Genomic DNA, 25,784 nt, shown 5'->3' with positions numbered 1-25,784 from the left:
TATTTTTGCGTATCACAATTATTTGTTTAGCCATCAGAGGCATAATATTAAACACTATGGAGGTAAAGTTCTTAGTCATAAATGATATTGTGGAAATAATGAAACATAAAATTTTATAGAAAAACAAAGTTATAAGTTATAAACTTCCTTGGAGAAAGCATTTAAAGTTGTACAATTACATAAAAGTTTTATCTCACAAAATAACCCAAATATAAAGAAGGTGAAGCTCTAAAAATTTCTATTAATCCATTACCCCTTCTTTTACTCCATAATCTAGTTTCAAGGTTCTAAACATAACATATATTTAAGATTCCTAAATTTCCCCTGTGCTCTGGATTTGAATGCAACTCAACAAGTACATTTAAATGTTTAAAAGGCATCTCAAACTTAAAACATTAAAAAAAATGAACTTTCCCCTAAACTTATTCCTTCTATAGTCTTCCTCATCTCACTAAATGGCAATACACTGGGTTATCTGCCCAGACTAAAAACCTAAGCGTCTTCCTTGACTCTCAAATCAAATATTACATAAACAAACCCTAAAGCCTTTACTTAAAAAATATATCCATAATCCTACCACTCCTCAACACCCCTACTGCTATTTTAGTCCTACACCATGATCTTTTTGTTTGTATTTTTGGGGGCTGCATCTGCAGCATATGGAAGTTCCCAGGCCAGGGGTCGAATCGAATTGCAGCTGCCAGCCTATACCACAGCAATGCAGGATCTAAGCCACACATTTGCGACCTACACCACAGCTCACAGCAATGCCAGATCCTTAACCCACTGAACAAAGCCAGGGATCAAATCTGCATCCTTATGGATAGTTGGGTTTGCAACCTGCTGAGCCACAACAGGAACTCCCATAGTCACTGTGATCTTGTTTCTGAATAATTGCCACAGCCTCCTAATTGATTTTTCTGCTTAAACCTTTACAGCATTTCTCTCTCTCTTTTTTTTTTTTTTTCCTTTTCTTACTAGGGCCTCACCGATGGCATATGGAAATTCCCAGGCTAGTGTTTGAATTGGAGTTGCAGCTGCCGGCCTATAACATAGCCACTCAGGATCCAAGCCGTGTCTGAGACCTATGCCACAGCTTGCAGCAATACCGGATATTTAATCCCTGAGGGAGGTCAGGGATCAAACCCACATCCTCATGGATACTAGTCAGATTTGTAACATGCTGACCCACAACAGGAACTTCTACACGATATTTATTCTTCAAATTATATACTCTATTGCTACAGTGATTCTTTTAAAATACAAGTGAAATAATGTCACTCCTCTACTCAAAAATCTCCCAGTGCATCCCATTTCACTCAGAGTAAAAGCCAAAGTCCTTAATATGGTACAGTCCTATGATCTGGCTCCTGCAACCTCTCTGACCCTATCTTCTGACTATAGAGCACACTGGCCTTCTCACTGCTCCTAAACAAATCATGGCACATTTCCACACCAGGGCCTTTATATCTGTTTCCTCTGCCTGTGACACTCTTTCCCCATTTTGCAATTATCTTAGCTGCTTAAAACAATTTATTAATTTGCCAAATCTGTCAGTTAACTAGATGGTTCTTCTATTGGTCTCACTGGGGCTCCCTCATGAGCCTGCCAGCAGGTGGCAGCTTGACTGATGCCAGAGGATCTAAATGATCTTTCTTCAACATCTCAGACCTTGGTGATGGCTGTTGGTTGGCCTTCTTGCTCTACACATGGTCTCCCACAATTTGAAATTCTAGTCCAGGTTTCCTTATATGGTACAAGGAGCATTCCCAGTGTGCAAAGATAGCAGCTGCAAGGTTGCTTGAGACCTGAGATTTGGAATTTGGCATCTTCCTTGGCATGCAGTCAAAACAAAATGAAAGGCAAACCCCAATTAAAGGAAATGGGAAAATAAACTCTACCTTTTGATAAACAAGCTGCAAAATATTGTGTCTTCAATCAACATGTCACACCCCGGATTCCTGCTTTGCTCAATCTCTTCATACATTTGCTCAAATGTCACTTTATCAGTGAGGCCTTCCATGATTCCACATAGAGCAACTATCCTTCCTTTGCCTTCAGACTTACTATCCACACTATTTCAGCACCTATCACCACCTGACATTGTATATTTACTTGTTTATCACTAGTCTCCTTCCTAATATAGTGTGAGCTCTGTGAAGGCAGGAACTTTTTCTCTTTGGTTCACCAGCATGTCCCTGGCACCTTGAACATTACTGCTTTGTATATAACAGGCATTCAGTTAATATCTGCTAAACGAACTCTTATTCAAATGAACATGTTCCATGAAATAATAAAGAATATAAGATAACTCAAAAAGCATAATATAAATTTGTGCATGTGCGATGTTATCAACTTTATTATATATTCTTCTTTGATTTATTCTATGATTTTGAACAAAACATTTTATTATGCCTCAGTGTGTCCATCTATAAACACTTCAAACATGTATCTGTTTCTTAGATGTAATGAGGATGTTTTAAACCAATACTTTAAACTCCTCATAAAAAGTTTCTGCAGGCCCTAGAATGTACATGGTCTTGAGAGCTTATAATTCTGGCACCCAAATGTAGAAGACGTAAGACTTAATTGCATAGTAATAATATTTTATGTAAGACAGCTATGATTAACAGTGACATTCAAGTTTTGCCTAGGCAAAGTTTATCAGTCTGCTAAGTTTATCATTTCTTCAGTAGAACATTAAAAAAAAGTTTAAAAAAGCCATCCTGTCAATTTGTTATAAGCAGAATTTAACTGAGAAAAATTCCAAGTAGAAAATACATAAGAGGAGTTCCCGTCGTGGCGCAGTGGTTAACGAATCTGACTAGGAACCATGAGGTTGCGGGTTCGATCCCTGCCCTTGCTCAGTGGGTCAAGGTTCCGGCGTTGCCGTGAGCTGTGGTGTAGGTCGCAGACGCGGCTCGGATCCTGCGTTGCTGTGGCTCTGGCATAGGCTGGCAGCTACAGCTCCGATTCGACCCCTAGCCTGGAAACCTCCATATGCCGCGGGAGCGGCCCAAGAAATGGCAAAAAGACAAAAAAAAAAAAAAAAAAAAGAAAAAGAAAATACATAAGAAAAAATCCAGTTTATCAGATACTTGTTTGTGTAAAATATGTGTTTATAAAAACGCTCTGGCCCCAATACCAACAGAATACAAGGAGTGAATGCTATAGAGAGAAGATGTACACTAGAAGACACATCAGTACTGAAATCACTGTCACCATCCCAATAAACTAAAGGCATTGATATCAGGCCTAAACCAGTTTTAACTCCAATGTGGGAAGTAGGATTACTTATCTATTAAAAGTTCTCACACTTGCTGTACTAGAATAAAACCAGAAAATAATGTAAATGAGTCAGCTAGACACCTACAAAAAGAATCTTACTCCTCAGAGAAACTGGGAGCATTAAGGGATAGAGGGGATAGAGGTGAGAAAGAGACCTGCCTTTTTTTTTTTTTTTTTTGGTCCTTTCTAGGGCTGCACCCACAGCATATGGAGGTTCCCAGGCTAGGGGTCTAATCGGAGCTATAGCTGCCGGCCGAATCCATAGCCACAGCAACACCAGATCCAAGCCGCATCTACGACCTACACCACAGCTCACGGCAACGATGGATCCTTAACTCACTGAGCAAAGGCCAGGGATCGAACCCACAACTTCATGTTCCTAGTCAGATTCGTTAACCACTGAACCACGGACAGGAACTCCCTGAGATCTGTTTTTTATTGTACATGCTTTTGGGGCTTTTTTTTTGAAACACATGTATGTGGTACCCCTAAACAAAAAGTAAAAATAAAAACATCAATATAACAAAAAAGGAAGTAGGAGTTCTCTTGTGGCCAGTTCTCTGCTGTCACTGCAGCAGCCTGGGTCTCTGCTGTGGTGCAGGTTCGTTTCCAGGCATGGGAACTTCCACTTGCCATGGGCATGACCAATAAATAAATAAAATTAAAAAGGAAATAACTCCCTCTATGGTTCTAGACATATTAAATAAATCCAAAAGTTCTCAAAAATGACATTTTACATAGACTGTTGTATCAGAATAAAATAACAAGCACTCCTTATTTTATAGCCCTTTATGGCAGTAGAAGCTACTGCCTCTCTGCCAAAGTGACAAGACAGGACATCATCTAAATAGAGAAGATAGTCTGATCCAATGACATGCTATTTCAGGCAGAAGAAAGCTCAAAACAAAGAACTAAAAGACCTGCTGGCTTAAATCATTATTTTCAGAGCAAGTAAATAAATGTTTTGTTATTTTAAAGGAACTAAAATCCTCTAAGGATTCATTTACTTAAAACACATGAATTTAAAGATAGGGTTGAAGCAATTATTCACATATACTTCTATACTTATGAGTTACTGATATTGCTGATAAACTATTAGACTGTTTCTGATATACTTTCTGCTCAGAACTCTTTTCTATACCTAGGTTAAATTCTGACTCTAAGTAGTTAGAGTAGTAAGAAAATTTTAATAAAATAAATTTTCACTAGCCATAATTTTTGCATTAACCAAACCCTAAATATTAAGAGTTCTTTCACATGAATGAAAAAAGGCTAAGTAATGTTGTTTTCATTCCTAGCACTGGGGATATTTTCATTCAGGAAAAGGAACTTGTTCTCTTCTGCATTAGAAATAGAAACATTGCCATTATAAAAATTTGATGAACCAAAAAGCTGCAAGAAAAAAAAGCAGATATATGTTAGGAATTCTAATGGTAGTAAATAGGAAGGGATGAAAAAAAAAACTCAGGAAACTCTGTTTCTGGTCTGAAGACTTCCATGAGCTAGTTTTATGACCTTGGTTAACTAATTTAATCTCTCTAGGACTAATTCTTTTCATTTGGGAGAAAAGGGGGAAATAAGGAGATTTTTAAGATTCTACCAAGTTTAAAAATTTATAATTTTGTATTATTGGTAGCATGTCAATTGCTACAGCACTTTGACTCAGAAAGTCTTCTATGAATTATCCCACAAGTGTACCAGCACATGTGAGCAAAGATATATAATCTGAACAAGGATATTCATTGATAGCATTACTTGTATTAGCAAAAGGCCTGTGGAAAAATAAATGTTCATAGAAAGCTAGTGAAAGAAATCACATCCTCAAAAATTTAAAAATAGAACTACCATATCATCTAGCAATTTCACTCCTAGGTATTTATCTCAAGAAATTGAATACACTAATTCGAAAAAATATATATACCCCAATGTTCACATAAGCATTTTTTACAGTAGCCAGTATATGGAAGAAACCTAAGTGCCCCTTAACCAATAAATATATAAAGATGTGTATACACACATTATATGCATGCTGAACTATTACTCAGCCATAAAAAAGAATGAAATCTTGCCATTTGCAGCAACATGGATGGACCTTGAGGATATTAGGCTTACTGAAAATAAGTCAGAGAAAAGACAAATACTGCATGTTTTTACTTATATGAGGAATCTAAAAAACAATAAGCAAACAAATAAAATAGAAAGAGGCTTGCAGATACAAAGAACAAACTAGTGGTTACCAGAGAAGGGTGGTAGGAATAAAACAAGTGAAGGGGATTAAGGGGTATAAACTACCAGTTATAAAATAAAGTCACAGGGGTGTAATATACAGATCAGGTAATACAATCAGTATTTTACCATAACTCTACATGGTATATCATCTATAAAAATCCTGAATCACTATGTTATATACATGAAAACTAATATAATATCACAACTATAATTTTAAAACAAAAGAAATTATAGCATAGTCTATACAATGGACTACTATGAAGCCGGTCAAAAGACTGAGTAACATGGAACAATTTTCAAAATACTTGGTTATGTGAATAAAGTATGGCATAGAATAGTATAATACAGCATGTTCTCATCTTGGATTTAAAAGGGGGAGTGGTAACATACACACAAACACATTTATATATAACCACATACACATATACATTTTTATTTATACAAAGAGTATTTCTAAGAACAGACAAGAAACCGGTAGTAGTTATTGCTTCTGGGAGAAAAACTAGCAATTTAAGTAGAAGAAACATTTAACTTTTCATTATAAATCATTTTTTCACTGATTTTAAACTGTCCATGTAACTTTATTAAGTAAAAACTCACAAATTTTTATTGAAAAATACTTGTATTTCCTACACTGTAAATTACCAAAAATGCCTAATTTACAAAATATGTGTCTTCTCTGACAAAAAAATTATTATTTTATGCAAAGAGTTTTCCAATTACCTTGAAAAGCCTGGGAAACACATCTGCTGGTTGTCCACGAATCACAAACAGACGAGAGTTTAATTTTCGCAAATTGGCATCAAGGTCTTCAAGACACTGAAGCAAAAATCTAGAGAGAAGAAAATACTTTTTAAATTCTTCAAAATACATATTTAGAAGATAGAGAAGTTCCCATCCTGGCTCAGTGGTTAGGAAACCCAACTAGTATCCATGAGGACACAGGTTCAATCCCTGGCCTTGCTCAGTGGGTTAAGGATCTAGTATTGCTGTGAGCTGATGCATTTCAGACCCTGCCTTGCTGTGGCTATGGCACAGGCTGGCAGCTACAGCTCTGATTTGACCCCTAGCCTGGGAACCTCCATGTGCCATGGGTGCAGCCCTAAAAAGACAAAAAAGACCAAAAAAAAAAGAAGATATAAAGTACTGCACAATCATGATGTCATTTTAAAAGTTGAAATGCCACCCATCGTGGGTTTTTTTTTTAACCTCTTATCATGTTATTATTTCTAACTGATATATAAATGACTATTTCTAGAAATGATACTCATAATTTTTATAAATTAGAGCACAAGTTTCTCAGTATTTTAATGAAATTCCTAAATTAAACTGCTAACTTTCATTAAATAATAGGGATTGTTAGCAAAGTTTAATTTGTAAACACAGAAATCATATACAGAAATAAAGTAATTAAATGAGTTGATCTCATTGTTTAAATTTGGTGAAATAAATTCAAGTTTATATACAAGAGGCACCTTGAAAAATCTAGAACATTTTCTACTGGGAAAAAAAAAGATATAACATCCTATTTAATCACTCTGAGCAAGCGAATAGTTTAAAAGTTGAGCACTTAGGGGATGTTATAATCATCTAAGAGAGAAAACGCATACTGTCCATTTTCAAATTTCTAATATAACTAAAGAAAAAGAAATTGATAATAAATAGATGTCAAAAGAGTTCCCACTATGGCACGTAGGTAAAGAATCCAAATGCATCAGCTCAGGTTACTGCGGAGGCACGGGTTCAATCCTTGGCTGGTTGCAGTGGGTTAAAGGATTGGGTAGCTGTAGCTGCAGTGTAGGTTGCAGCTGTAGCTGATTCAATCCCTGGCCCAGGACTTTCCATATGCCATGGGTGTGGCCAAAAAACAAACAAAAAAAAAGATATTCAATTACATGGCATTAACTGAGTGTAAAGAATGCCAGATTGATTATTTTCAAAAAAGGATCTCATGAGGCAGGTGGGGCTATTGACTTTTTTTTTTTTTAATGAAATAATTATCAACAGGTCTTACACACAAAAAATCTCTAGGAAATTCTAGGACAATACCAGAAGGCTGCTTAGTGTGCATCCTCTATTGAGAAAAAAAAGGAGCAATCCTCAAGACCAAATCTAAAACAGATATCACCCCTGGAAAGTTCAACCTCATTGTTTGCCTCATGTTAATTTTCTCTAACATTTCATCTAGGTTCTGTTCCTCTCAGCTGGACATATCTTATTTCTTCTCTACTCTTCATTTATGTCTTTGATCTTACAGTTAAATATCTGCCTTTTCTACGCTTTCAGAATAATGATCACGTCTTACCTGTGAAGAGGAGTGGTTAAGATGAATGGAAAGGATTTCAGAATTGCACTGTCCAATATGGTGGCCACTAAGCAATATAGCCACTTATATTTAACTTTAAAATTCAGTTCCTCAGTCACACTTGCCACATTCCACGGCCTCTCAACGGCCACATGTGTGGCCAGTAGCTATCACACCGGACTGCACAGGTGAAGAACATTTCCGTCACTGCAGAAACTTCTATTCGGCAGCACTGTTCTAGAAGGTTGTTCAGCCTGGATCATTTTGTTCTCTTTGCCCATTCTGATCCCATCATTTCACCAAGAAAGTGTTGCTAATTTTCTACAACTGCAGTTATTAGTGATATCAGTATACCTAGTTATTAAGTTTGATATTCTTTCCCCTTTAGGATTCATCACCACTATGTGCTTGGGGAGCACAGTGGTATATTTACAAGGATGTTAAAAATATCCCATCATTTCACCTCAGCAAGTCTCACAGTTGTCCTTAAATAGGAAATAAGCCTTTATATCCTCATATTTATATTTCACACATCCCCTTTCTGTCTTGGTTTGGAGTCACCGCCCTAAAACCCCATCACTACTGCAACCCATCACTACCAATGTGCAAATACTTTGGGGAGAAGACTGTTGTTGATTGTTGCTGTTGTTACAGCAATATAAAGGCATCTGAGTTTTGTAAAATTATCTGTAACTATGAATAACTTATCATGTTTGGTGATAAATGCTTATTGGGAAGCAGCCAGTCTTCTGTATTTGCTTTATGTAAGAGTTTTTTCGACACTGCAGTACTCAAGTTGAAAATTAAGAAGCTGAACGAACCAGAAATTTTAAAACTTTTTTTTTTTTCTTTTTAGGGCGTCACCCATGGCATATGGAAGTTCCCAGGCCAGGGGTTCAATTGGAGCTGTAGCCATCTGCCCATACCACAGCCACAGCAACGTGGGATCTGAGCTGTGTCAGTGACTTACACCACAGCTCACAGCAACACCAGATCCTTAACCCACTGAGAGAGGCCAGGGATCAAACCTGAGTCCTCATAGATACTAGTCAGATTCATTTCTGCTGAGCCATGACGGGAACTCCCAAAAGTTTTTTTTTTTTTTTTTTAATTTATATGGAAGGATAATCCAAGGCAGAGTTAATTCTCAAATCTCTTCTGTACTATTTGTTTCATTATCTTCTCCACCAGAGCTGGTAATAAGTAGCAACAGTTCTCCATATTCTACTTTCTTGGTAGAAAAGTTTTGATGTAGTACAAGCAGGTCAATGATAGACAATAAGATGGGAAAAAATTTTTAAAGGACCTGATTAATTTATAAAATGAACAAGTAAGCCTGGATTAGTTAATGATTAGCCCTTTATTTTTCCCTGTCTTGTTCACAAGCTGAGTAAGTTTTTTTTTTTTGGCTGTGTCCACAGCATGTAAAAAATTCCCAAGCCAGGGATCAAACCAGCAGCATAGTAGTGACCCATGCCACTGCAGTGACAATGCCAGATCCTTAACCCACTGTGCCACAAGAGAGCTCCTGAATAAGCATACTTAATGCTTTTTAATAAACACTCTGTGAACCAAACACTATACAGAAGGATACAGAATGATGCAATAGAAAAAGTTTTGCAACCAAAAAATTAATTTTGACACTATAAAACAAAGGACTATAAATTGTATTTCAGTATGGTGTTCTTCTCCCATAGATATTATTGATGGTGTTTTTCTTCCCTAGCATATTTTTCTTTCATGGATGTCATCATTTATATCACCATAATTTCATATAAAAATTACAGAGGCACAATGGACTCAAATATGTATTTTAGAAAAGATTTGTGAAATAAAGAAAAAGAGCATGATGGAGGAGAACACACGGTGATGCTAGCCTTTGTTTTAAGGCTTTTTGTACTATGACTTCTACAATTATTGCATATATTATTTTGATAAAATGAAATTTACTTTGCATCTATCAGTTATATGTGCATTAGAAAATAACTGAAAGGCTATTCACCAAGCTATTAATAATAGCTACCCTTGGGGAAAGGGAGTTTGAGGTGGGGGTAAAGAAGAAAGAAACATATACTTTTTAAAAGTTCATAAAAGGTATAAAATTAAAAATAAAATAAAGTTTTAAAAAGTTCCTAAAAGGTATAAAATTAAAAATAAAGTTTTTAAAAACTTCATAAAAGGTATAAAATTGTTAATTCCTTTAAAGTAGAATGAAACTGAGAAATACTGTATCTATTGTAAACATGGTTTAAAACACAGTGAACATCTTTTCAAAGTACTAGATGTTGTTCTACAGCATCAATTTTCATGGTTCCATAGTATTCTATTGCAGAGATGTCCCATAATTCAACAATTAATAGCAAAAAATTACTATCCCTCAATCCTGATAAGCTCTAACTTCCTTATCTGTTAAAAATGAGACAGTAACAGGATCTATATCACAGTATTGTGAGAATTAAACTAATATATGTGAAGCTCTTAGAACAGTGCCTAACCCATAGTAAGCACGATTATGTGTTATCTATTATTTTTCAGTCCCCTCCTTACCACTTCTATTCTTGCTACAATAATTATACTGCTTGTTATCTTTTATTAGTATTATTTACCACAATCCCTAAAATAGATCTGCCTACCAACAATCTCTCTCCACTCTAATCTATTTTATACATAATACCAAACCTTCCTGAGGCACCTTCCCTGTACAAAGGTCTTCAAATATACATTCCCCATAAAATAAGGAACAAGTTATTTTGTTGACTAACTTAGGGTTCCAGGTTTATTTCCTACCACTCCTCTTTCCTTCCTGCTAAATCAAACTACTTCTCTTTTCCCCACACATTCAATCTCCTGGAATTTGCTCCATGCTCTTCTCTCAGCCAGGAGTACCTTTCCCCAGTTCCTATTTCTTCAAGTGCATATTCTACTAATCTCCAGTCTTCCACATGAAAATAATTTCTCCATCCCCTAAATTGTCAAAGGACATAATATATCTCATCCTAGAGCAACTTTCAGACTTGCCTTATATAACAGCTATCAACTACACACACACCAATCATATATACCTGTATATGTATATATGTATACATCACTTTTTCCTCCTGACAGTTTTTAAATTAAGTATATGTATCTCATTCCTAACTACGGTTCTCTTTACTTGTGTTTTGGTTTCCACATTTGGCAAACAAATCTGATCATGTGCCCTATGCAATTGTTGAAAAAATCCGATATAGGAGAAAATGACCAACAGAGCTATCCTAAACATTTGCTAAAAGGCTTAGAAACAGCATAAAATCACCAGTAATTCGTAGATATTCATTAAGCAAAAGTTATAATTATTCTCCCTTGGGAAAAATTTTTAGTTTTGAAAAAGGTAACATGTATTTCTATATGTAAATACCTGGACATGACAACAGAAGACCATGAATTAGCTGGATGCCTACACCTTTATACAGAATCATCTCCAACTCTTAACTTCTACTGAATGTGACTTTGAAAAAAAGTCTGATGAAAATTTTTCCCACTGATAAGGCAAATGTGAAAATGGATGGATAAGTAGATTAGATAGATAGACAGATACAGTATAATTAAGACCTTGAATCAACTAATCTCTAAGCATATTAATTCCTTGATAATACCATAAGATAAAATATCCAATATCCCAAGTTTCAAGTATGAACTCACTGAAAGTTTAAGATTTCTTTTTAGTGCTGAAGGAATTAATTATTACAAAAGATACTATAGAAAACCTAGCATTTCATCCTTTACCCTCAACTGGGAAGAGAGTGAGTTCCGTCAGAGTTTAGATTCAATGTGTTCCAGAGAACACACCAATTTCAACTTTTATATATTTCTAATGCATGTTCCAAAGAACAGGAATCCAATAATGAATGGAATAATTAATATAATACATTTAAATTACATAAGGTACAATTTTAATTGGAACGTATTTTCAAGCCTTACCCAATTTGGTAGGTTTACTGTTTTTTTGAAACCATAACCCTTTGAAGGCTCAGTTAATAATGCTATTATTAACTACATGTAACAGGTTGATTTTTAAATAGAACAAATGGTAGTAAAACCCCTTTGCATAATTCTATTGACTACAGTACAATTCTGGTGCTATTTAATTACAATACTAATTGTAGCACTTCAAAATAAACTGAAGCAGTATTAGGTGAAAAAATATATTTCTTCACATTAAACATTTTAAGGATTTTTTTTTAACCTCCAAAGATCACTACCTTACTGCTGTTAGAAAAAATTACATGCAGTGAATTTCCTTATACCAGTTCCAAAAGATGATTTCAACATGAATCAACAGAAATAGTTTCTTAAAGTAGGTCATTGCTATAGCAACCAGTGGGCGGTTTGGTATACTCCCCATAACAATGACCTACTTTCCAGCCTGTGCTAGAACAGCTTTATATAACTAGAATTTCTAGTTCTGTCTATAAAATAGTCTAAAAAAGGGAATGGTAAGATACAACCTAATCCCATTCCTGCTAAAAACAAGACATTATGAATTACCATGTATCATACTAGAATAAAGCAATCTGGTTCTTCATTTAGTTTATAAAATTTATGTATTACATGCTCAACAGTGAAAACTACACTTAGAATATCTAAACCAAAAACAACTCATTGCTGACCCTAGAGAACTGATTTAAAGAATATAAATTAAGGTCTATTAAAACCACATGCAAAGCATTTCTCATGAAACAAATGAGTTAAATTTTTAAAAAGTAAAGTTGTGGATATATTAACTATAATAAAGTAAAAAATGAAGAGTCTCAGTGTTTAAGCAGTCTACATTAGTGTTTCACTAGAGATTCAAAAATTATAAATAGCAACTAGTCTCTATAAATTGAATAAAGTTTATATATATTTTTTTCTGGTTTGTACAAAATTTTAGTGCTTTTACCTAACATTATTCTAATTATCAGAGTATGTGTGACACACACTTTCTCTGAATAGTTCAATGTTGAATAAGGATTAAATATGTATTTTAAAAGCAAATTTTGTATTTTGCCAGGCTCTAATGGTTCATACATCAGTGGGCCTATACCATGACACAATGTCACGTCCCCCACCGCCCTGCAGGGCTGCATCACATGTGAGTTCCCAGGCTAGGGTTCAAATCGGAGCTGCACCTACTGGCTCACACCACAGCCATAGCAACGCAGGATCTGAGCTGCATCTGAGACCTACACCACAGCTCATGGCAACGCTGGATCCTTAACCTACTGAGGCCAAGGATCGATCCCGCATCCTTGTGGATACTAGTCAGGTTCGTTTCCACTGAGCCACAATGGGAACTCCACAATGTCACTTTTCATAGCAAATAGTTTTCACTGCCTTCTTTTAAATTCTGAAATAAAATTCACGGATAATATAACATTCATACACACAGTTTTAAAGTAATATAATGCTCTAATGTAATATATGGGAGAAGTTAAGGGAAAGTCATTTATACTTTAAAAAGTAATATTTTTGTCCCATAAGTAAGTATCTGTATATACATAAGAAGACAATGAATTAGTTGGATGCCTATACCTACATATAGAATTATTTAAAATTCAACAGCAACAAAAACAGAATGGTACAGTTGTATTATAGGTGACTCAAATACCATGAGTGATATTGCCTTTGGTAATGTGATTTTCTGTAATGTTGATCAAGACTTATTAGTAAAGTTCTGGAAAAATTTCAATCTTCTCTTGATTTACATGAGTAACAAATATATTTCAGGAATACTCAATGTATACCAAAACTGTGTGAAAAATACTAGTATTTACATATAAAAATCGATTTAGGCTCTAGATTTTCAAAATTATGAGTAAGTTTTGCACTTACATGAAATATCTGGTAAAATATTTGAAAGTTATGTGGGGAGTTCCCATTGTGGCTCAGCAGAAATAAACTCAACTAGTTATCCATGAGGATGTGGGTTCGATCCCTGGCCCCACTCAGTGACTTAAGGATCCAGCACTGCCTGGAGCTGCTGCAGTGTAGGTTACAGACCTGGCTCAGATCTTGTGTTGCTGTGGTTGTAGTGGTGTGTGTTTTTTTTCTGAGATACCAACATCAAATGCCATAATTTACATATGGCATCTATGTCTACAAAAGGACACAACAAACTTTTTTGCACAACAGATACTGACTACAGACTTTTAAAAACTTATGGTTTCCAAATGAGACAGATTGGACCTGGGGGGATGCGCTGGGGGTTTGGGCTGGAAATGCTATACAATTTGGTTGTGATGATCACTGTACAACTACAAATGTAACTGAGCAATAAAAAATGCTATATGTAAAATAAATAAATAAACAAACAACAAAAGGAAACTTTTAAACATAATTTATTGGACTACCCCAGAAATAAGGAGTCATAAGAGGCTAAGCAGAGTACTAAAGTCAGCTTCAGCCTTGACGTTTTCTGCAGAGCCCTGGAAACCTTGAACACAGTGCAGGTTGAGGTCAGGAGATAAAGCTCAAGGCCCACCCAAGAGAGGAAACTAATAATAGACCCTCAAGATAAAGCCTGGGATTCAAAGAGCTCCATCCACAGTTCAAATGTAAAGAAGACATAAATCCTAATAGGACAGAATAGCACAGGAAGGAAACTTGTCTGTCTCTACTCAGCCTGGACTGAAAGAAAACAAAATCTCCCACTGCTGAATGGAAAGGGAAAACATAGCAGTTTTACAGTGGATAAACCTGGCAAACATCGCTTTAACCACATGATCAGAGTAAACATCACCATTGATAAATCAATCATGCTGATACCATGTACATCCTGATATGATAAGAACATCTCACCTTTATGAAAATTTCCACCAGACCATATCCCCACTCTAACGATTACAAAAAAATCAGACAAACCTAAATTGAGGGCCATTCCACAAGATAAATGACCAGTACTCTGAATCGAAAAGGTCATAAGAAATAAGGAAAGCTTGAAGAACTTCACAGGACAAAAGAAACAAAGGGGAAATATGACTAAACCCAATGTGGTATTCTGGATGGAACCCTGGAATAGAAAAAGAACACTAGTGGAAATCTGAATAGTGTGGAATTTAGCTAGTGCTACATTGCTTAGTTTTGACAAAAGTGGTAGTAATATAAGATGTTAATATTTGGGGAAACTGAGAACAGACTACATAGAAACTTTTATCTTAGTAAAAAATTCTTGGGAGTTCCCACTGGCTCAGTGGAAATGAATTTGACTAGTATCCATGAGGACTCAGGTTCTATCCTTGGCTTGCTCAGTAGGTTAAGAATCCGCTGTTGCTGTAAGCTGTGCTGTAGGTTGCAGACATGGCTGGGATCTGGCATTGCTGTGGTTGTGGTGTAAGCTGTCAGCTACAACTCCTATTCGATCCCTAGCCTGGGAACTTCTAGATACCTTGGGTGCGGCCCTAAAAAGACAGGAAAAAAAAAAAAATTCTTGTGCACCCCCCACGTAAAATTTCAATGCAAATTCATGGAATTTAAATGGTACCAAACACTTCAAGCATATCATTGTAAAGTCATCCTGTCGTAGTGCAGAGGAAACTAACATGACTAGGAACCATAAGGTTCGGGTTTGATCCCTGGCCTTGCTCAGTGGGTTAAGAATCCGGTGTTTCTGCGAGCTGTGGTGTAGGTCGCAGATGCAGCTTGGATCTGGCATTGCTATGGCTCTGGCGTAGGCTGGCGGCAACAGCTACAATTAGACCTCTAGCCTGGGAACCTCCATATGCCACGGGTGCAGCCCTAAAAAGACAAAAAGACAAAAAAATAAAATAAAGTCATCCCAGGTTGGTTGTGGTCTGAGATAACTGTTAAAAGAAGTTATAATTCCTCTCTGGATTCTCAACTTCAATCTATGTTTCAATTTTTACAGAAAAAAGTTGTACCAAAAATCAATCGATCATAAAATACACAAGAAGACAATTTAATCTGAGAGGGCTGAAAATGACTGAGAATTTTCCAGAACTACTGAAATACACCAATTTAAGGAGCTCATGAATCTCAAGCAAAATAAAAAAGATAGGGACATAGGGCTAGAGATGGAAGGTGGGATGGAAAGGAGGGGAAATAAAAAAAGGAATGAAGAACAGATTAAAACAGGCAGAGATACAGAGAGGGAGAAATGAGAAAGAGAGAAAGGATTCACATCAAACACATCATACTGAAACTACACAAAACCAAAGACAAAGACATAAGACACAAAGCAGTCAGAGAACATTATACCCAGTAAGCAGAGAATATTTATTTATTCAAGTAAACATGTAATACTCATGAAAACTGACCCTGTATTAGGTAATAATACTATTCAACAAATTTAAAGGAATTGGTATCAATCACACATTTTGAAATTAAAAAAAAACTCTTCTCTAAACAATTTATGGGACAAAGAACATCAAAATGGATTTTAGAAAATACCTAGAACTGAAAGATAATGAAGAAAACATATTTAAAATGTGCGGAATGCAAAACAACAAAAAAAGTGGTATTAGAAGAAAAAACACAGGCTTAAATGCTTACAAGAGAAAAAAAAAAAAAGACTTGAAATTGAGTTAGGGAAATGGCAAAATAAATCCTAAAAAAATATGAAGAAGGAAATGATCTCTTGCCAGCCAACACTGAGCAATGGGCATATCTCAGGAGAGTGGGCATATCTTGGGAAAATGGGCACAAGTATTGCAAGACCAGGAGCAAGATAAAGCCCTACCACAAGAAGCAGTATGAGCTGGGATGAGCTGGGAATCCCTGCTGCCTACATTAAGATTGACACCCTGCCCCCTCCCAACCCCATACATACAGTCCATATGCAGAGAGCAAACAAGAAGTACTGAGGCTGGACATAGGGAAGGTCTTCTGGGCCTCAGGGTGTTGTACATGTAAAACAGGGATTACTGATGTTGTCTACAATGCATCCAACAGTGAACTGGTCAGTATCAAGACCCCGGTGAGGATCTGCATCATGTTCATTGACAGCACACCATTCTGACAATAGCAGGAGTCTCCACTGTGCACTGTTCCTGGGCTGCAATAAGTGAGCCAAGCTGACTCCTGAGGAGGAAGAAATTTTAAACAAAAAATGATCACAGAAAATTCAGAAGAAATAGGATAAAAGGAAAAAGAATGCCAAAATCAGCAATTTTCTGGAAAAGCAGTTCCATGCTTGCATCCTCACTTCAAGACCAGGGCACTGTGGCTGAGGCATGTGCTAGCTATGTGCTAAAAGGCAAGAAGTTGGAGTTCTGAGGAAAAACAAGGTCTGAAAAGCAAATAAATCCTCCTTCTTTCTATCTTAGCTCAAATAATAAAGGTGCTTATTGTTCTAAAAAAGGAAAGAAGGAATGAAGGAAGGAAGGAGGGAGGGAAAAAGGGAAGGAAAGAAAGAAGGATGAAGGGCAAGAATTAGTGAAAATAGAACATAAATACATAATAGAAACAACAAAGTCAAAATTTATCACTAGAAGAAACACTATTATAAACCTGTGACAAGGTAAAATAAGGGGAAAACTGAGAGGAGGCAAAATAAGCAATATTAAGAATAAAAAAGGAGATATAATATCAGCTATTATAGGGATTAAATAAAAATAAGATAGGATGAAAGTTTTTATGTAAATACATTTGAAAACTGATGAAATGAATAAATTCCTTAAAAAAACTGACTCAAGAAAAAATTTAGGAGTTCCCGTCGTGGCGCAGCGGTTAACGAATCCGACTAGGAACCATGAGGTTGCGGGTTCGATCCCTGCCCTTGCTCAGTGGGTTAACGATCCAGCGTTGCCATGAGCTGTGGTGTAGGTTGCAGACGTGGCTCGGATCCCGCGTTGCTGTGGCTCTGGCGTAGGCCAGTGGCTACAGCTCTGATTGGACCCCTAGCCTGGGAACCTCCATATGCCGCGGGAGCGGTCCAAGAAATAGCAAAAAAAAAGAAAAAAGAAAAAATTTAAAACTTACCAAAACCAACTCAAGAGCAAAAAAAGAACATGAATGGTCCCAAAGCCATTAAAGAAATTGAATTGGTGGTTAAAAATCTTACATGGAAAACACAACAGCTAGTCAACTTTATATATATAGATGAAATTTACCAAGCATTCATGGAATAGACAGTTTTAATTTTAAAGAGGATTCTAACCTCATATAGAAGACAGGCAAAAAAGGGAACAGTTTTCAACTCACTTTATGAGGTTAGATTTACCATAACACCCAAAGCAGACAAAGACAGTACAAAAAGAAAATTACAAAGCAATCTCATTCACAAGCATACTGGCAAACCAAATACAGTAATATATTAAAAATATACATCATGAGCAAGTTAGCAAACCAAATACAGAAATACTTAAAAAAATATACATCATGATCACCTTGGGTTTATCCACAGAAAGTTGATTCGTTTATTTATTTATTTATTGATTGATTGATTGATTTATTGTCTTTTTGCCATTTCTTGGGCCGCTCCCGCGGCATATGGAGGTTCCCAGGCTAGGGGTCGACTCGGAGCTGCAGCTGCCAGCCTACACCAGAGCCACAGCAACTCGGGATCCGAGCCACATCTGCAACCTACACCACAGCTCACGGCAACGCCGATCCTTAACCCACTGAGCAAGGGCAGGGATCAAACCCACAACCTCATGGTTCCTAGTCGGATGCGCTAACCACTGCGCCACGACAGGAACTCCCGGATTAGTTTAATGTTTAAAAATTGGTTAATGTATTCACCTCATTCATAGAATAAAGGAAATTTCATATGACCAACTGAACAGATGTAGAAAGGGTAGTTACTAAAATTCAACATCCATTTTACCTCAACGAACTAGGACTAGAAGGTAACTTCCTTAATGTTAAGAAGGTCATCCACAAAAGTATAGAAAACATCATATTTAATGGTTAAATGTTGAAAGCACTTTCTTCACTATTTGGAAGAAGACAAGGATGCCAGTTACTGCTTCTATTCAACCTGGTACTAGTGTGCCTAACAAGTGTAGTAAAAAAAGACCAAGAGATAAAAGGTATAAGGGTGGGAAATGAAGAAATAAAAGCATGATTATTTATAGATGAGTATTAATATTATCAACATATAAGAAAGGAAATACACAGAGAAATTATTATAATTAACAATAGAGTTTTAAAGGGTTAATCACTTAATTTCTGGAATCAATTTACACTAATACATATGTAACTTAAGCCTCTCTGATCTCAAAAATCACACAAAGCTATTTATAATGTAGAACTCTTACTCCTTGTTTAATTTTAGAAACCACTGCATTGTGACTCTACCAGGTTAGGCCAAAATCAAGTATAAATATGTACTTCTAGGCTTTAAAGGATTTACATGTAACTAAACAAAATCTGTCCAACATGTGTTCAAAAGCGTGCTCTCCCAGATCTATGTGTAATGCTTTTCAGAAGTCTATGAGTCCTATTTGAAATTTCTCTCCTTCAGAAAAGGACTAGTTACAAGTCAATTATATCTCAATAAAGCTTGCGAAAAAATATTTAATAAGTCTCTATTTTCATCTGTGAAAAATAAAAGTAATAATGTTGAAAAATCCATTCCTGCCTCCATCCCAGTCCCATTCTCCTCCTCATTTTCATCCTCGTCAAATCTACAACCTAGCACATGTCACACAGGTCTGTCTGAGGTTTGCCAATGGTCGAGATCTTTCCCATACTGATATTACCACAAAAAGTGATAGTCAGATAATGCAATCTATCCATCAGATTATGAATCATAAATTTACTGAGATCCTACTGACGTTATTGTGGGCCCTGGGGTAAAGGAGAAAAAATTAAAGTGCCTGGATAAACAACAAGGTTCTACTGTACAGCACAGGGAACTATATATTAAATATCTTATAATAACCTATAATAGAAAAGAATCTTTAAAAGTATATATGTATATACATACATATATAACATATCTGAATAACTGTGCTGTACATCAGAAACTAATACAACATTGTAAATCAAATATACTTCAATTAAAAAAATTAAGTGCCTAGTGTCATGAAGTTTGCATGTTAGATGATGATGACAATGAAGACAATTTAGAAAGTGTGTTATCAGATACTGGACTAAGAACTTTACAGGTGTACATGGAACAACCCTTTCATATAGGTACTTCCTTCATATACAAATGAGGAAACTGAGACATAAAGAGGATAAGTCATTTTCTCAAGGACATATGAATAGAAAACTCTGAAGACCTCACAAAAAAAACTATAATAAATAAAAAAAGTTGCCAGGTCTAAAATCAATATACTAAAATCTGTTGCATTTCTACACACTGACAAAAAACTAGCAGAAAGAGAAATTAAGAAAACAAGGAATTTTCTAGTGGCACAGCGGGTTAAGGATCTGGTAGTGTCACTGTAGCAGCTTGGAGTGCTACTGTGGCAGTAGGTGCGATCCCTGGCCCAGGAACTTCCACATTCTGTGGGTGAGGCCAAAAGGAAAAGAAAAGAAAACAATCTCATTTAAAATTTCAAATAAAGAATAAAATCTCCAGGAATAAATTAACCAAGAAAGTGAAAGACCTGTACACCTGTAACTTATATAATATTGTATATCAACTAACATGTTGATTAAAAAATATACTATACATAGATTGCCAGTTATCAAAAAAAATTAAAACCCAAATCAACGCAGAGAAGAAAACTAACTTAAGCAAAGGCAGGAACAAATAGTAAAGAAAAAAACCAATAACAACATCAATTAAAGAATTGGTTGGTTGTGAAAAGTAATGAATTAGATAAATCATTGGTTAACCAACCAAAGAAAAAAAGAAGAGAGAAAAACAACACAAATACATCACAATTGAAATGATGATGGGTAAACATCCACAAATACAGAGAAAAATAAAAGAATAGAAAAAATTTTTTAAAAGAACGTTAAACACTCATACACTGAAAACTATAGACATTATTGAAAGCAAGTAAAGAAGACACAAAGAAGTGGAAAGATATACAATACTCACAGACTGGAAGAATAACATTATTAAAAACATCTATATTACCTAAAGCAATCTACAGATTCAAGGCAATGCTTATGAAAATCCTAATGACATTTTTCACAGAAATAGAATAAAAAATACCAATTTGCATGGAAACACCAAAGCTCCAAAACAGCCAAACAATCCTGAAGGGAAAAAAAAGAACAGAACTACAAAGCTCAAACTACCAAGCTATAGTAATTAAAATGGCAGGCTATGGGCAGAAAAACTGACACACAAATAAATGGAAAGAATTGAGAGTCCAGAAAGAAACCCTGAATATATGGACAACTAATTTATAACAAAGGAGCCAAGAACACACAATGGAGAAAGGAAAGTCTCTTCAATAAATGGTGCTGGGAAAACCAGACAGATGCATGCAAAAGAATGAAATTAGACCACTATCTTATACCATACACAAAAATGAATGCAAAATGGATTAAAGACTTAAATGTAAGACTTGAAACCATAAAACTCCTAGAAGAAAACATAGACAGTAAGCTCCTAGACATTGGTATTAGAGATGATTTTTTGAACCTGACACCAAAAGCAAAGACAACAAAAGCAAAAACAAACAAAAGAAACAACATCAAACTAAAAAGCTTCTGCACAAAAAAGCTTCTGCAAAAACAAACAAAAGGAACAACATCAAACTAAAAAGCTTCTGCACGAAAAGATATTTGCAAATCATACATCTTAAAGGGGTTAATATTCAAAATATGTAAAGAACCCATAACAACAACAAAAATCCAATTAAAAATGGCAGAGGTTATGAACATTTTTCCAAAGAAGACATACAGATGGCCAACAGCACATGAAAAGGTGTTCATCATCATTAGTTGTTAGGGAAATTCAAATCAAAACCACCATGAAATATTACATCACACCTGTCAGAATGGTTATTATCAAAAGGACAAGAAATAGAAAAGTGCTAAAGAGCATGTGGAGAAAAGATAACCTTGTAGTGGTTATCATTCACTTTTGTACATGGGCTGAATAGATTTTATTTAGTGCTCACAAGAAGGTAAATTGGTATGGGTAGAAATTCAAGAGGTAATATAGCAGAAGACGTGGGATTGTAAGATGTGTTTCAAGGTAAAAGTATGGGTGGAAAACATAAAACTGGAATTCAACAGTACATATATGACAGTCATACAACTACATAAAGGAAAAGAAGAACTGATGGGAGAAAGGAACTTCACTTTGAATGAACAAAGAAGGACATGAAGGACATGATCACAGAAGGACAGAAAAAAGGCTGGAGAGAGAAAAGGAAAAAGAAAAAGGATGGAATGAGGTCCGAATACATAAAAGCAAAGAAGAGATGTGTGTATTTCTAGAAGGAAATATGGAAAGAATGATGGAAGGAAGGGAAGGAAGGAGGACAGATAAACAGGATAAAGATGCAATGACACATAAGAGAAGTAAGGGCACATAATAGAAAGAAGGAAGAATGTATGGGACAAAGAAGCAAAAACTTGGTGGGACAGAAAATCAAGAATAAACAAAGAAGGATAGAGTAGGGAGTGAGATGGTAAAAGGGTCAAAAATGGAAAGAAGGTAACAGAACAATCAAACTTAAATTTGAGAATCTTAAGTCTGATGCAATCCTCACTAACAAAAGGGGCCAATTTTATTCAACTACTACTAAGTGAGTTATGAACCAGTCATGGACCTCAAACATATCCCATTAATTTCACAGTTGAACATAGAAATGTCTTTTCTTGGAGTTCTCATTGTGGCATGGCGGAAACGAATCCGACAAGGAACCATGAGGTTGCGGGTTTGATCCCTGGCCTTGCTCAGTGGATTAAGGATCCGGCATTGCTGTGAGCTGCGCCGGTGTGGGTCGCAGACATGGCTCGGATCAAGCGTTGCTATGGCTCTGGCGTAGGCCAGCGGCTACAGCTCCAATTGGACCCCTAGCCTGGGAACCTCCATATGCCGCAGGAGCAGCCCAAGAAAACGGCAAAAAGACAAAAAAAAAAAAAAAGAAATGTCTTTTCTTTAACAGATGCTATAAAACTACACACAGAACTTGTTCTATGTTTAGAGAGAGAAATATAAGTGAAACTAAATGAACCCAAAGTATTATCCTACCATTTCTTATTTGGTAGACTCATTTAGATTCATATTAATGTTTACTCTCTTTAGAGATATTTGAGAGTTAATTATTTGTAGTCTAATAAAATGTAGAATCATATATTATGTGGTAAATTCCTTCATTCACACATTCTACCACTATCTGGGCATCTATGTAGAACAGCAACAACAAAATAAAACCAGAATTCTAGTCCTTGGAGCCTCTAAGTTCAATGAGAATAAAACACACAAATTTATTATTATAGTAATTATTACACTGTATTACTGAAGTCTCTATTATTAAATGACATACAAAACGACGGAAATTACACTAAGGAGGATCTCTGAAGTTTTACAAAGATATGACTGACCTGGATCTTTTAGTATCTATCACAGCACTTTGTGACAAAAGTTTTAAGTCAGTGTTCACTTGAAGTATATTTTAACTTCTGAGGTTAGCTTACACTAGTATAAGGCTATGTAATTTATGGGTCCCTAATCCTCAAATCACAAAGGTACTTGAAATCTAAGACTTTTACTATTCCATGTGTATTTTTAGAAACCACTGTATTGTAACACTATGAGGATAGGCAACTATCACATTTAAAAATCTACTTTTAGGCTTTCGAGGATTAAAATGGAACTAAATAAAATCTGTTCAGTCCATGTACAAAAGCAAATGATAAAGTTACATGCACTGGTTTTCTGATATTCCTATCAGAAAATTCTCTTCTAATAATGCTAATTTTCCTCTAATTCAAGCTTTTTGGAGGCTTTCATGGTGGTAGGACTACGAAAAAGAAGAAAAAAAGAGTGCCAGGGAAGAAAAAAGAGTGCCATGAAAGAAAAAAGGCTATAGAAAATGAAACAGGTACCCAGGTCTTGGTTTCTAAATATCCTTCTCCAATAAGAAGAACCAGGGTTCCACAGAGCAACAGCTGATTTCAGGGCAGAGCAAGGAAAATATAAAAGGAACTAGAGCATCTCAAAGTGCCAGAAAGTAAGGAAGTACTCAAGAGAAATATGATGTGTGCATGTCTAAAAATAAAATGGGTGCCAAAGCTGGAACAATTTAAACAAAATAAACAGTAAGTGTAATAGATTATAACTCAGAGAATAAAACAAATACTCATAAATCCACACTATTATAAATAAATTATTGAATAATTAAATGGGGGATAAGGAACAAGCCTTCATTACATAAGAATTCCAACTAATTAATAGAGAAGGAGTTAAAAAATCATTATTGGACTAGTACATAATAATTGCTTCAGGCAAGAGCCTCTGATGAATACTAAAATTAACGTCTAAAGTATAAAGAGATAGAGAATATTTAGTCAAAATATCTCTTCCAAAATATTTATTAATGACAAAGGAAAAAATAGTAATTTTACAATGGAGAACTCCGGCATACACTATCTTAACCACATGACCAAAGGTAGTATTGCAGGAAGACACACATGATACCATATTTCCCCTGATATGAGAAGGCCACAACCCTTCTGCAGTATTTTCCAAAAACATAAAACCTCAATCTAATCATGAGAATACATCAGATTAGTCCAAATTAAAGGACAACCTACTAAATGCTGCTGACTAGGTCTTTCAAAGTCTCAAGATCTTGAAAGACAAGGAAAGACTGAGAAATGGTCACCACCCAGAAGAAATTAAGGAGAAATGACAACCAAATATAATAGAGAATTCTAGACCAGACTCTGGGGCAGAAAAAACAGTAGTGGAAAAAATGGTGAAATTCAAATAAAATTTGTAGTATCATTAACAGAATTGTAGCAATGCTAATTTCTTACTTTTGATAATTGTACTATGATTATACAAGGTATTAACATTGAGATACTGCCTGAAAGGTATATAATAACTCTCTGTATTATTTTTGAAACTCTCCTTTAAGCCAAAAATTATTCCAAAATAAAAACAAAGAGTTCCCTGGTGTCTCAGCAGATTAAGGATCTGGCACTGTCACTACTATGGCTGTTTACTGCTGTGGCACAGGTTCAACCCCTGGCCTGGGAACTTCTGCATGCTGTAGTTCAGTCAAAACCAAACCAAAACAAAAATAGATGAATCAGAGCACTGCATCCTGAAAGAAACAGGTTTGGAAAGTTCTTCTCCACATGAATATTATTTTCACATCTCTATTGGTAATAACCACTTGAATGGTTCCAACCATGAATTAACTTATTTACCTGGAGTTCCTGTCATGGCTCAGTGGAAATAAAATTGACTAGTATCCATGAGGATGCAGGTTCAATCCCTGGCCTCCCTCAGTTGGTTAAGGATCCAAATAAATAGAGAGTGCCAAACATGGGTAAGAAAGGGATCACTGTTTTATGGGCTGATTAAAGAAGATTTTGTGGAGTTTCCATTGTGGCTGTTGCCCTGAGCTGTGGTATAGGTCTCAGATGCAGCTTGTATCCCACGTTGCTGTGGCTGTGGTGTAGGCTGGCAGCTACAGCACCGATTCAATCCTTAGCTTGGGAACCTCCATATACCACTGGTGCAGCCCTAGAAAGACAAAAACAAACAAACACCTGAGTGTCTGCTATGTGCCAGCCACATACTATAGAGAAAAATAGAGAGTGCCAAACATGGGTAAGAAAGGGATCACTGTTTTATGGGCTGATTAAAGAAGATTTTGTGGAGTTTCCATTGTGGCTCAGTGGTTAACGAATCAGACTAGGAACTATGAGGTTGCGGGTTTGGTCCGTGGCCTTGCTCGGTGGGTTAAGGATCCGGCATTGCCGTGAGCTGTGGTGTAGGTTGCAGACGCGGCTCGAATCCCGCATTGCTGTGGCTCTGGTGTAAGCTGGTGGCTACAGCTCCGATTCGACCCCTAGCCTGGGAAACTTGCAGGAGCGGCCCAAGAAATGG

At 36.0% G+C, this 25,784-nt stretch overlaps 1 protein-coding gene and 1 pseudogene across 9 annotated transcripts in view; one reads left to right on the top strand and one right to left on the bottom strand.

Annotated features, from left to right (window-relative positions):
- The window catches only part of CRY1 (cryptochrome circadian clock 1), a 154,302-nt gene that overhangs the window by 85,662 nt on the left and 42,856 nt on the right, over positions 1–25,784 (bottom strand). For all 9 annotated transcript variants that reach the window (XM_003126079.5, XM_013988220.2, XM_021091557.1 and 6 more), the window contains exon 2: positions 6,241–6,349. In XM_003126079.5, coding sequence (XP_003126127.1) covers positions 6,241–6,349 — 109 coding nt within the window. The remainder of the gene's footprint in view (positions 1–6,240; positions 6,350–25,784) is intronic.
- Positions 7,844–17,501, top strand: LOC110260831 (annotated as a pseudogene).

Source organism: Sus scrofa, chromosome 5 (assembly GCF_000003025.6).
Source record: "Sus scrofa isolate TJ Tabasco breed Duroc chromosome 5, Sscrofa11.1, whole genome shotgun sequence".
In the NCBI taxonomy this organism is placed as follows: domain Eukaryota; kingdom Metazoa; phylum Chordata; class Mammalia; order Artiodactyla; family Suidae; genus Sus; species Sus scrofa.
Note: the sequence above shows the minus strand (reverse complement) of the source record. Positions and strands in the feature narration are given on the sequence as shown.